General features: G+C 36.0%; 1 protein-coding gene across 1 annotated transcript; it reads right to left on the bottom strand.

The window, feature by feature from the left end:
• Positions 1 to 7: 7 nt before the first annotated feature.
• On the bottom strand, positions 8 to 4353 carry LOC144452713 (ileal sodium/bile acid cotransporter-like). Its single transcript, XM_078143857.1, has 3 exons — positions 3899 to 4353; positions 834 to 1038; positions 8 to 598 (listed from the first exon to the last, which is right to left on the bottom strand). The coding sequence occupies exons 1-3, from the start codon at positions 4351 to 4353 to the stop codon at positions 8 to 10; spliced, it is 1251 nt and encodes a 416-aa protein (XP_077999983.1).
• Between the last annotated feature and the right edge of the window lie 7713 nt (positions 4354 to 12066).

Raw genomic sequence — 12066 nt, 5'->3', positions numbered from 1 at the left:
ACTTATCTTATATGACAGACTCTGTCAACATTGCTTCTTTTTGCGCACTGTTTAGTTCATTTTCGGCAGGCCCATCACTTGTTATCGTCACAGCTGTAGTCGATTCATTATCTTTCGGTAATGCTTTGTATCCGTTTCGATCTGATAGATTGATTTTGACCTCTCCTTCATTCTCTTCCTGTATTTCGATAGCATTACCATTTCTGTATTCGATACTTTGCTCCTTCTTGTCAGCGCCTTCAAGACGTTTGGAACAGAAGCAGCCGATTGGTACGAGAGCATACACGAGACTACTTTGTATAGCGAGGTAGATGCTAACGAACGCTCCTACTTCGCCAGCGTCGTTTGGGAATGACATCAATATCAGGGTAAGGGCTACACCAAGATTTTGCCAACCAGTTTCAACTGCTACGGTACGTTTCTGCGGCCCTGGCAATTTGACAAATGTAGCGATCGCGAAACTGACTCCACCTCCAACGCCCGGAAGCATGAACCCAATAATCCACAAATCGGTGTGTTTGGTGTACGTGTCCGAGCGAAGGATAGCCTCAAAGATTACGATCATTCCAATACCAACCAACGCAACGGTAGCCAAAACCTACAATATCAATGAAACCATGAAATAAGTACACAGCTTTCAACTTTGGTGATTCCATACTAAATGTATTGAAAGTATGAACGTTTATGTCTGAACAATAATTGTATATGCTAACATAATTGTGCAACGGACACACCATGGTAGCTTTCCTGCGGTTTTACTTTGATATTTTGGGGAAACAAGGGACTATTGCCGGATACGAGAAATTGTAAATATAGAAAATTATCTGACATACCCGACTGACTTTATCTGCAATTGGCTTCGACTTGTGACGTATGAACATTCCAACGACGACAGGAACCAATATACAGACTAATGTAATGACGATTTGTGTGTACGGGATGACGGCTGGGTTGTCGGTCCAACTTCTACTGTATATATACAGCAACAAGGGCATCATACCGAACGCTACGATAGTAGAACATGTTGTCATACAAATACTGTAAGAAAAACCAAAAAAAAGAGCAGAAATTTAGTAACCATAATCTGTGATTGGAAATATCTAAATCCTTAAATAATTATATCATTATGGGTTTCTTCCATTAGTGGCCATATGGATGAGGATTGGGTATTTATTTTGTGATCATCATGGGGGAAATACAATTAATATGTTGATTAATTAGTGGTCAATATTATTTGTAGGTAGTGTAGTGACAAGTTTAAATCTTGCCGTTTTGAATCTGTCCCGTTTTAAAACTACTAAATGTAACTGGAGTATCATTTTTGGAACATACAACCCCAATATATAGTCACTGAAAATTGTTTAAATACCAATTAGATATTGTACATGTTAATCAGTGGTCGTTAGTATCCATAAGCAGTGCAGAAACAGGCTGAAAGCGTGATCGCCGTTGAGGGGGCTGATTTTTGGGTGCGGACCGAAAAGAAATTTATCGTGCATACAGCTACACAAATACTTTTACCAACAGGTGGTGCAATAATGTTCATGGTGTATGATATTAAAGTAAGTTATTGTATCTAACAAAACTTTTCTTTAAAAAAAAAACGTTCCAGTTGCTGCTATATCACAGCTGTAATCCACACTTTTGGTCAGTACTTCTTTTTTTAAATGGAATATGTACTTTGGTTTGCAGTGAAATAAATTAAGGCGAAGAGAATGGCAAAAAATGCAGAAATGAAATTGTTGTGCTTCAAATTGGAAAACCTGCTTTCATACATTTTGCGCAACATTAAACCCATAGTGTGACTCATATATGTCTGAATAATGGAACTAGTATGATTCTGGTCTAGAATGAATCAGGGCTATGACAAAAATCAACAAAATGAAGATTTTGTGTCCCAAGGTTGCACTCAAAGATTCAAACAGGGGTTGATTGTACCTACAGTAAATTTTATCTAACGTGTTGCATACATGCTGTGAATCGTAAGAGTGGTTGCACTAAAAGACCAGACATGTCAATGTATCCATTGTCATTCAGCATTGCCATCCCTTGCATTGACAACCATCTTTAATTGACGGGTTAGATGAAATGTACCAGTAGATCTACTGCCCCTACCAAGACCTTTAACACATGCAAATCACATGTCACTTTAGATAACCCAGTGTAATAATAGACAATAGGATAAATGTAACGGTATAGATATGATATAGAATCTGATACTAAACGATTCACACTTCCATGTATGTCACTCCCTATAGTGGGAATGCCCTAATAAACCAGAAAAGAAAGTCCAATTGGTGTTAAATTCGCTGAGAAAATCTCTTCAAGACCCGATTAACCTATATTAGTTGAATTTTTGCTTCTTCTTTTTTCCAAAAATTTGTAAATTAAGCTAATTTCTTTTGATTGACGTAACTTTAGACAAACTTTCCTATTTAGTAAAAGGGTAGGGACTTAAAAGATATGACAACACGTATGCCGCGAATTACTCTTTGCGGTTGAAGGAACAACTACCTAATACATTCATTGGTGACAATTGAACAGTTTGACGAAATTTTTTAACCGAATAAATGATGAATAATAAAATGCTAGTATCACTGCCTGTCCATGTAAAGTGAATCTACAAAGACTTGTTTGCATCTGTTACGTGTAATTGTATTTCACATCTGTATTTGTTATATTTTGCAATTTCATGAAAACCGATATAATGGATGGATTGCCGTTTATAAATAACAAATAAATAAATAATAAATCCCCATATATTCACTATATCTATTATGGTGCAATAAAAGTATACGACCTTCCGTTTGTTTGTATAACATTTCGTTTATAGTTACATAATTTCAATACCTTATATTAAGTAAATTGATATGATGATTCAAACGTTACGAACACATATAGTCAATGGTGCTGTATGAGATTTAATAGGGATACACAACTGGTACCTTGCCATTTATAAAACTGATTTGCTCATGTATATCTGCAATAACTGAATTGTCACATGAAAATTAAGTATCGGAAACTGACATTGCTTTTGAGTATATTAGTATAACACATCTGAGAGAGAGAGAGAGAGAGAGAGAGAGAGAGAGAGAGAGAGAGAGAGAGAGAGAGAGAGAGAGAGAGAGAGAGAGAGAGTGAGAGTGAGAGATGCAATAAAAAAATCTTAAACTGTACTATTACGTCAGTCAATAGAACTCTAGCCCATTTTCAGCGAAAATCAAGAGCAAAATTACACATGCACATTATTGAAATAAAAGTAAAACTTATATAAAAAATCAAACCATTTTAGAATCCAAAATGGTCGTCAAATACTGTGCTAGGAAAATATAAAAGATCGATGATTTCCTTTAAGACTAGATGGCAAGCCCGAAATTATTTTCTTATAATTTCAAAAGACAGGGAACAAGCTTCATACAGAGGGCATTTAAGAATTTTCAACCCAAGTTCTCGTATTTGAGAGAGAGAGAGAGAGAGAGAGAGAGAGAGAGAGAGAGAGAGAGAGAGAGAGAGAGAGAGAGAGAGAGAGAGAGAGAGAGAGAGAGAGAGAGAGAGAGAGAGAGAGAGTTAACTTAAAGTTACAGTTGCGCCATGAGGATTCATGGGAATATTCTTTTGTCCTAGCCCAACATTTACAATTATCTTTACAACAACTGTTTATACACTTAACTGTTAATCCTGAAACTGGACTTTTGAAGGGAATAGACTTAATCCAGGATTCTTATATTTAGTATAATCTTATCAGTGGCGCCCTAAGGAGTAAATAGGATCGTAGTTTCTTCTGGACTAAAATTTCCACAACTGCCAAACAACTGTTTTTCACAGCAACTTATTCGAATGTAAGGTATTGTGCTAAAGTAATGTCAGTATTATATTAAGGAAAGAAATTGAACTTTACCTGAGCGATACATCACCATGTATCCAGTATGTCAGTATATTAGATGTGGTTCCTCCTGGACAGCATGACATAATCAGAACACCGAGGGCATACTGCGGTTCAAGTTTAAAGAGATGGGAAAGACCAAAGCCAGTCAGTGGAAGAATACCATATTGACAGAGAAAACCTATCAAAATTGCGAAGGGTTTTTTGACATGTGCAAATGTCTCTTGGAAGGTGATGACACATCCCATTGATATCATCATCCCAAGGGTGACGACTATGGTGGTTGTTGCCTTGACAATCTGAATTGCAGGGACATAAGAAGGAATAACTGGTGGTGCTGCAGTGGCATTGGTGCCGTTCAAGAGTTGCGCTACTAGCGTAACAGCAATGTCCTTTGGGCAGTCATTGGCAGCGTACACTACAGCCTCTGCTGTAACTTCCCCTGTCGTAACTACGGTCCCGAGCTCCATGTTGACGTCTTGAGAGTTGCACCGAAAGTGTCGCTTGGAGACCGAATAGGATGCTTTTTCATACTACTCGGTCCCTGCAATTTTATAAAGGCATAACTGTCACATCCTGTACGTCATCAATGATATATGAGGAATAAGCAAAACAATATGCGGGTTTGGATCCTACTTGGTACGTTTACAATTACGTGAAGGTCGTTGCTCGGAAAAAGTAACTGATTCATGGTCACCGTGCCTCTTTTCCATGTAACTTGACATATGATTCATCAGTTTGAATACTTGATTCAAACAAGCAGGAAATAAGAAGTCCAGTTTACATCTAACCGTTTTCACCAGCAAGGTATGATTTTAAGGAAAAAATTATTGACACTTCACATTATAGACTGTAGTACACAGAAACCTTATAACTTAGACAGCACTACGAGTTGATAGTAGAGGCCAGAGATACCTACAATAGGAATGGATCTATAAATATATGAAAGAAAGAGATCGAGGAGTCATTCATGATAATCTAATATCAAAATGACGAGTCGGGCTACCGTTTGAAAAATTGACAATGATTTTCGATTTGGTAATAAGGATTTCCAAATATTTTTTTTTTAAAGCTGAAATAGATGTATCAACTTATAAAGTTTAAAAATGCAGACAACTTCTATATTTATATTTTTATTTTTCGTTTAATCACAAATTGTGCAATGTTGTCAGGTTCTCGTATTGTATCGAACCTATTTGAAACTGTGCTGTGGAGAAGGAAATTTTTGTCGAAGGTATTCACGATTCCGAACTCATATTCAACTTCTTAAATTGTGAAATCTAATTTTAATTTTAAGATGTCAAGATTAATTGAATAGAACTCTTCGTAAAAGTCCGGTAAAATGACTAAGCGACATGTTGCTTTTTTGCGACTGGTGTTCTTGGATCATAGAATATATAAAATTGCACCGACAACAGGAATTTGGAACAATACTTGGGTTTTTTTCATTTCAAATTGGTTTCGCTCTTTTTCCGTTCTGGTCTCTTCTCTTTTGTGTGTGTGTGTTGTTGAAAATCTTGTGTCAAATAATGAAAAGGTTTTCAGAGACATTGAAACCAATGCATAGCATAATATGCATGCTATGGTGTTTTCAATCAATCAATCAATCAATTAGTCAATCAATCAATCAATCAATCAATCAATCAATCAATCAATCAATCAAAAGCATTTGCATAGCGCCAAAATCCAATACGACGTAATGTTCTATGGCGCTGAACAGGAACAATGGTAGATCAATGTAAAAGTTAGAAAGCTCTTGAAAACAGATGCGTCTTGGTGTCCTTCTTGAATTTATGAACAGATGGTGAAAAACGAAGTTCAAGTGGTATACTGTTCCATAAGACTGGCGCTGCTCACGAGAACGCACCCTCACTGTATGACTTTGTATTACAGCGGGGTACATGAAGTAGACTTTTGTTACTTGAGCGAAGAGAACGGGTTGCGGGTTTACTGTTAATCAAGTCAGCGATGTCACCACGAGAAGTGTTATTGAGTGCTCGTGATCAGCGGTCAGTAGTACTTTGTATTCAATCCTGTACTGGACAGGTAGCCAGTGAAGAGTAGAAAGAACCGGTGTGATGAGATCTGTTTTCTTTGTACTTGACACAATCCTAGCTGCTGTATTTTGAGCATGTTGCAGAGGGACAATGTCTTTAGCTGGCAGTCATACAGAAGGGCTTTGCAGTAGTCAGGTTTCGATGATATTAGTGCTTGAACAAGTTTCTGACAAACTTCCTTTGTAAGATACCGACCGTATGTGGCCTATTTTTCGGAGAATTTTGCATGTCAAGGAGATGAGATTATAAGGGTCATCAAAATGTTAATGAAACGTTCAACGATGAAGTACTGCCACACACAAATACGTCATTAAGCATGTTCTGAAATTTCTGCTGCATTAACGTAGATTTGGCATCTTTCTTTTATAACAATTGATGTCCGTATTTTCACGCCTTATGAAGAACCAACAAATTTAAGAAGGGGTACTAGGGTTAAACCGACGATAAGAAATATGTATGTTTTAAGGCATATTATCTGATTTTTCGATTTTCGACAGTGGTTAAAGTTAAACACTTTACTGTCGGTGTGTTTGTTTACAAAACCACACGAACGCACTCCTCATACTTCAAAGAACAACTCTAATACATGGATTTGACAAAGAACTTTCCCTTCTCTTCTTGCTACGATATTATCTTTCGCGACAGATATCACTTTACCTCTTCTTTTGAAGGCAATGTCACCTTGATACATACTAACTATTTTCACTTTAAACAGAAGTTCTCTTTCGAACTCTACTTTCATACGCCATTTTATTCCCGGCAAACGGTAAAGGAACTGCGCAAGCGATAATCCCCTTCTCTGCCAACAAATTCGTCCGAAGTGCTCATTTCCTTTTCATTTTTAAAAAATAGATTTTATATATCATTGCAAATCTAATGACAAAAAATATGAACGATGCAATTGTTGGAAACAAAAATCACAATTCAAATCATATAGCACGGAACACATTACCTAAAGCATATGTTGAGAGTCCTGTAGAGGACCAGGATTCAATTCAAGGATTTCACATTAAATAACTTATCTGTACTAGAACCAAAACGATTACATAAGACCATTGTTTTGTTCTGGGCCAATTTTATAAATAAATCTGCCATAGCAACACTTTTTGACACCTGAACGGTAAGGCCTAAAACATTATTGTTTGGTTCCAGTTACCTAACCCCACCTAGCCTTTCATTGCCGACCCTAACTTTGTTTTACGTATTCGAGAAAACATATCGGATGCGGAAACTGGCATCAACTTAAAAAGACACTCTAAAACTATTCTTCCAATCTGTAATGGCTGTACATCTGATAGGAAGAAATAAATAACACAGAGACCATTTTGAAAACAATGGAACACCTGAACTGGACACTCACATAGAAATAAATATATAATAAAATAAAAAATCTACCTACCTCACCTATTCTAAAATTGAGTGTAACCGGAACCACACAATTTTGTTATTACGCCTAATCCTAATCTGAGCTGGGCCTTTAATTTATCTTGCAATGCAAAGTACTGAAACGTAATAAAAGAGAAATGATTATGTATTTCTGTACAAAAATAACAAAGTCAGCAATGTTTATGAAGATAAGATATGCTAAGTAATGATGAGCAACTGAAATGCAGGCCTTGGAAACACCTGAGATCGTGGACAGTTGGTACCCTTACTTCGGACCACGACCATAATAAACAACACCGGAAGACCTCAGGTACAGTTACTGGTCTTCTAATTTACTTAACATGAATAGATGCTATGATGGGATACAGGGTACTGGATACGTAACATAAATATTAATATCATCATTAAGCGTTTAGAAGAAGAAAAAAGATAAAAATTGCTTTGTGTATTATGATCGTAATATCCCAGTGTTTAAAAGATATGGTCTCTTATGCATTGTTGAGATCATTTCACAGCTGCCATAAACATTCATTCCAAGAGCAAATCTCCGACGAAACTTTCTTGAAAAGGCGGCGATTTTTTTCATGCACAGTCTTGTCTACGAGTATAAGAAATCTACATATCAAATGATACAAAGAAAACCGTTCACCTTCAAGTAGTTAAAAGGAATCTAAAACTTACAAGAGTCTCTCAAGTATTGTGATTTCAAACTTTCAAATAGTTAATATTCAATGTTCATACAATTGTGAAATATTTCAATCGGATTGCTGACAACGTTGCCGTGTATACAACTGCAGATAAACGATTTACCAAATTTCGGATCACGTGATGTGAGACATGAACTGGAAAAAGAAACGTGACAAAAGATAACTGACAACCACGCGCTGTGTCTCAATGCTGTCTAACTTCACGGCTGAAGAAAGTGTGGACGATTTTGCCAACATTGTGCGCATTTATTGTATAAACTCCGTCATTACTCATACTTTGAAAAAGGGCCAATTGGGATAATAAGTAAAAGTTTTAGATCTGTTGTCTGACAGAGCTGTAGAAAGAGTTGGTTCTGGTGAACAGAATGATCCTATGTAACCCCTACGGCTCCACTGATAAGAAAGCGCTAAAATTCGAGAACCTGAGATTGGAATATGTTTATTTACACTCTTTCAGATAATATATTCTAGGCCAGTTGCCCACGACCCGTTGTCCACCGACCCTTAGCCCCAATAAATATATCAACACAGTACACAATATGAAGTGAGGAGGGAGGGCAAAAGGCCGGGGCAAACGTTTGAAAGTTATTAGTAAAAGGCATTAAGCGTAAAACAGATATTCGACCTCAATCAATATATGCTTCAGGGTCATAACCGTTAAATAGACATACTGGTCGTATCAATTACAAACTTCGGTAGAATGCAGTGTATTCCCTATATTGCTAATATCATCATTGGACTAGATGAAACAACTTAACAACGAATATTCATGACTTAGTGAGTTCTTATCACCTTCAGTGAGAACAAAATGAATGTTCAGTATTCATCTATTGCATATGCATATCTGCCGACTTCCACGAGACAATGTGGTCCATAGCTAAGATCCCTGAATGAAGCACAAGTTGAATTTGATGTTTCTCTGAAATCGCGCATAATGTAGGTAATGTAGTCATGCAATACTATAGCCAGAAACCATAGTTTATTTTTTTTTTAAATTAGAACTTATGGAGAGTAGGTCTTAGAATTTACACGGAATGCAATGTGTCTGTCAACTAACAAAACATCAATTCATCCGGGCATGCGTTCTAGACAACCAGTGAACTTTAGTTATAATCATTGAAAATTACTATTTTGAAACGAAAAGCTTTCCAGTATATATTTAAACATTATCCCAATCTCCATTCTACTAAACTTTATCCTGATATTTTAATACGTAAAGATACTTATATATGTGAAGTATTTACACTCAGTGTTAGCAGAACAAGTTTTGAGGTACATGTTACAAATAATATTACACTTGATCTAAATACATTATTCACATATATTGACAGGAAACTCCAAGAGACTTATAGATGGGATTGAAATCCATTTACCATCCCGGCTATTCCCTTCCTTAAAACCTTGATATGCAAACAGAACCGGAAGACCCAAATGATTAGAAGTACTGGTCCTCTCACTAACCAAATGAACCCATAATCAAATACGTTGCAGGGTATCATAAACTTAAAGTACATCTAATTTTATATATTCAACTCATCCAGGTCATCATATCTTTCAAGAACATGTATCAATTTCATATGTTTACCGTTCATGTCATTGATACACGCATTGTATATGCACATCTAAGGAAAAAGCTCGAGTAACGTGATGTGCCATCATATTAAGAAATGAATCTACAGGGTGAATTAAGTCTACATGATGAATTTTAGACTTGTATTCATTCTCACTAATTGTATTATAGTTTGAATATTTAGAAACCCATGTATGCACACATGGCAATTAATGCATGCATAAATATACACGCACTCACACGCACACACAGGCAGACAGACAGACAGACAGACAGACAGACAGACAGACAGACAGACAGACAGACAGACAGACAGACTGACTGACTGACTGACTGACTGACTGACTGACAGACGCACGCACGCACTCACGTACGCTTGCATGCATGCATGCATACATACATACATACATACATACATACATACATACATACACACACACACACACATACATACATACATACATACATACATACATACATACATACATACATACATACATATATGATATGCCTGTAAGATATGCCTGTTTATATTTGTAATCATACCAGCATTGATTAAAATAATCCAATACATGAGTAATCAAGTTACGTAACTAAAATGAATCTACGTTATATGAAACTTTATTTATCTAATATTGGCTAATTTGAATATTAAATTTGCCACTACACGTTACGTAAAAACTACAATACAAATAAAACATGCAAAGAAATATCACAATGACTATTAAGATACAAAGAGACACTATTACAACATATACATTAAGACAACAGACGCTGCTTTGACCTGCAAGCCGGACATCTGAAACGTATCGTCGCAAACCACGGCCTGTTTTACGGCACCGTTCTTAACGCGTTCGAAGTGTAGAGGAAGAAATAAGAGCTCTGGTTTGCGACAATGTTGAAACGTCTTCTAGACGAAAACGTATCAAATTCAGGTGACAAAACGTTTTCTGGATAGTTAAAGCTGACTGTGCTTTCCTCTGGACTTGTTGATTATAAAACTTTGACCACTGTCTCCCTGTTATTCTAATTATTTTGAACCAATTTGAAACAATCTTTTGAAGTGAATTCTTATTTTTTGCACTCAAATTCTGAAACTAAAAGATAAAGGAACACAGTCGAAACACTTTCAATAAACATTTCATAAAATGTTGAGAAGATTTAGTAAAAAAGAGACGTTTTTAGCATAATCACGTTTGTCAATGTAGATATGGATGCGTCACAATTCGACAAATCATAGCATACCTACACTGCCATGTTCGTGTCAGCAAGGGACTCTATCCTTTCGTGTATGCCTTATACCCACATAATTAGAATGTTGTCCAATTTGAGCTAATTTACATATGAAAGACTACCGAAATGGATATTTAGAAATAGAAGGATATACGGGTTACTACATGTCATGATCGGCCATTTTGTTTTTATGCCATTTTATTATAACTTACTTCCCGTATAAAACAATGAACAATAATTGTATCCATCGCCGTCTATAATGACACGTATGATTATATATGAAAATTACAATTATTTGTAACTGAAAATTTCCAAATGCAATATTTTGTCGATATTTGCCTTTTGAGAAGATTGACTCGTGAGTGTATATATTTTAATTGACTAATTAACTGTACAAACATTGAAACTGATATGATGTTCACAAGGCCATGATTGTAAGTCTTAGCTTGTAAACACTATGAAACAATGTATCAAGATCAGTGAGACTGATCACATGATTTCTTGTCAAGATAGGCACAATAAAGATAACACACATACATCACTTACACAGTGTCTTCTCTGTAGACACAATAAAGATAACACAGAGACATCACTTACACAGTGTCTGCTCTGTAGACACAATAACGATAACACAGAGACATCCCTTACACAGTGTCTTCTCTGTAGACACAATAAAGATAACACACAGACATCCCTTACAGAGTGTCTTCTCTGTAGACACAATAAAGGTAACACACAAACATCCCTTACACAGTGTCTGCTCTGTAGACACAATAAAGGTAACACAGAGACAACCCTTACACAGTGTCTTCTCTGTAGACACAATAAAGATAACACAGACAACCCTTACACAGTGTCTGCTCTGTAGACACAATAAAGATAACACAGAGACAACCCTTACACAGTGTCTGCTCTGTAAATACAATAATAACACGTAAACATCACTCATATGCACAGTGTCTTCTCTGTAGCCACAATATCAATAAAATAACACACAAACATCACTTAGACTGTGTGGGCTCTGTATTTTGTTTATGATAACAAAAACAAAACAAAAAATACAAAAATAACAAAAATTATGAACATAAATTATTTTTGTTAAAATCTTTCGTCTGTATTTTTATGATGAAAAAAACGTATAAGCTTATGTATTGATTCACGGAGTATTTCGGTAAATTATAAATATATGTGTATGGCTCACTATAATGTGTTCTCGAAAACTTTGTGTAA

Source organism: Glandiceps talaboti, chromosome 23 (genome assembly GCF_964340395.1).
Source record: "Glandiceps talaboti chromosome 23, keGlaTala1.1, whole genome shotgun sequence".
NCBI classification, from domain to species: domain Eukaryota; kingdom Metazoa; phylum Hemichordata; class Enteropneusta; family Spengelidae; genus Glandiceps; species Glandiceps talaboti.
This window is presented reverse-complemented; position numbering and strand designations above follow the sequence as displayed.

Coding starts and splice junctions, on each gene's coding strand:
- LOC144452713 (XM_078143857.1), bottom strand. CDS start 4,353: ATGGAGCTCGGGACCGTAGTTACGACAGGGGAAGTTACAGCAGAGGCT. Junction 1,039..3,898: donor CATGGTGATGTATCGCTCAG/GTAAAGTTCAAT, acceptor TTTTTCTTACAG/TATTTGTATGACAACATGTT. Junction 599..833: donor TTGCAGATAAAGTCAGTCGG/GTATGTCAGATA, acceptor TTGATATTGTAG/GTTTTGGCTACCGTTGCGTT.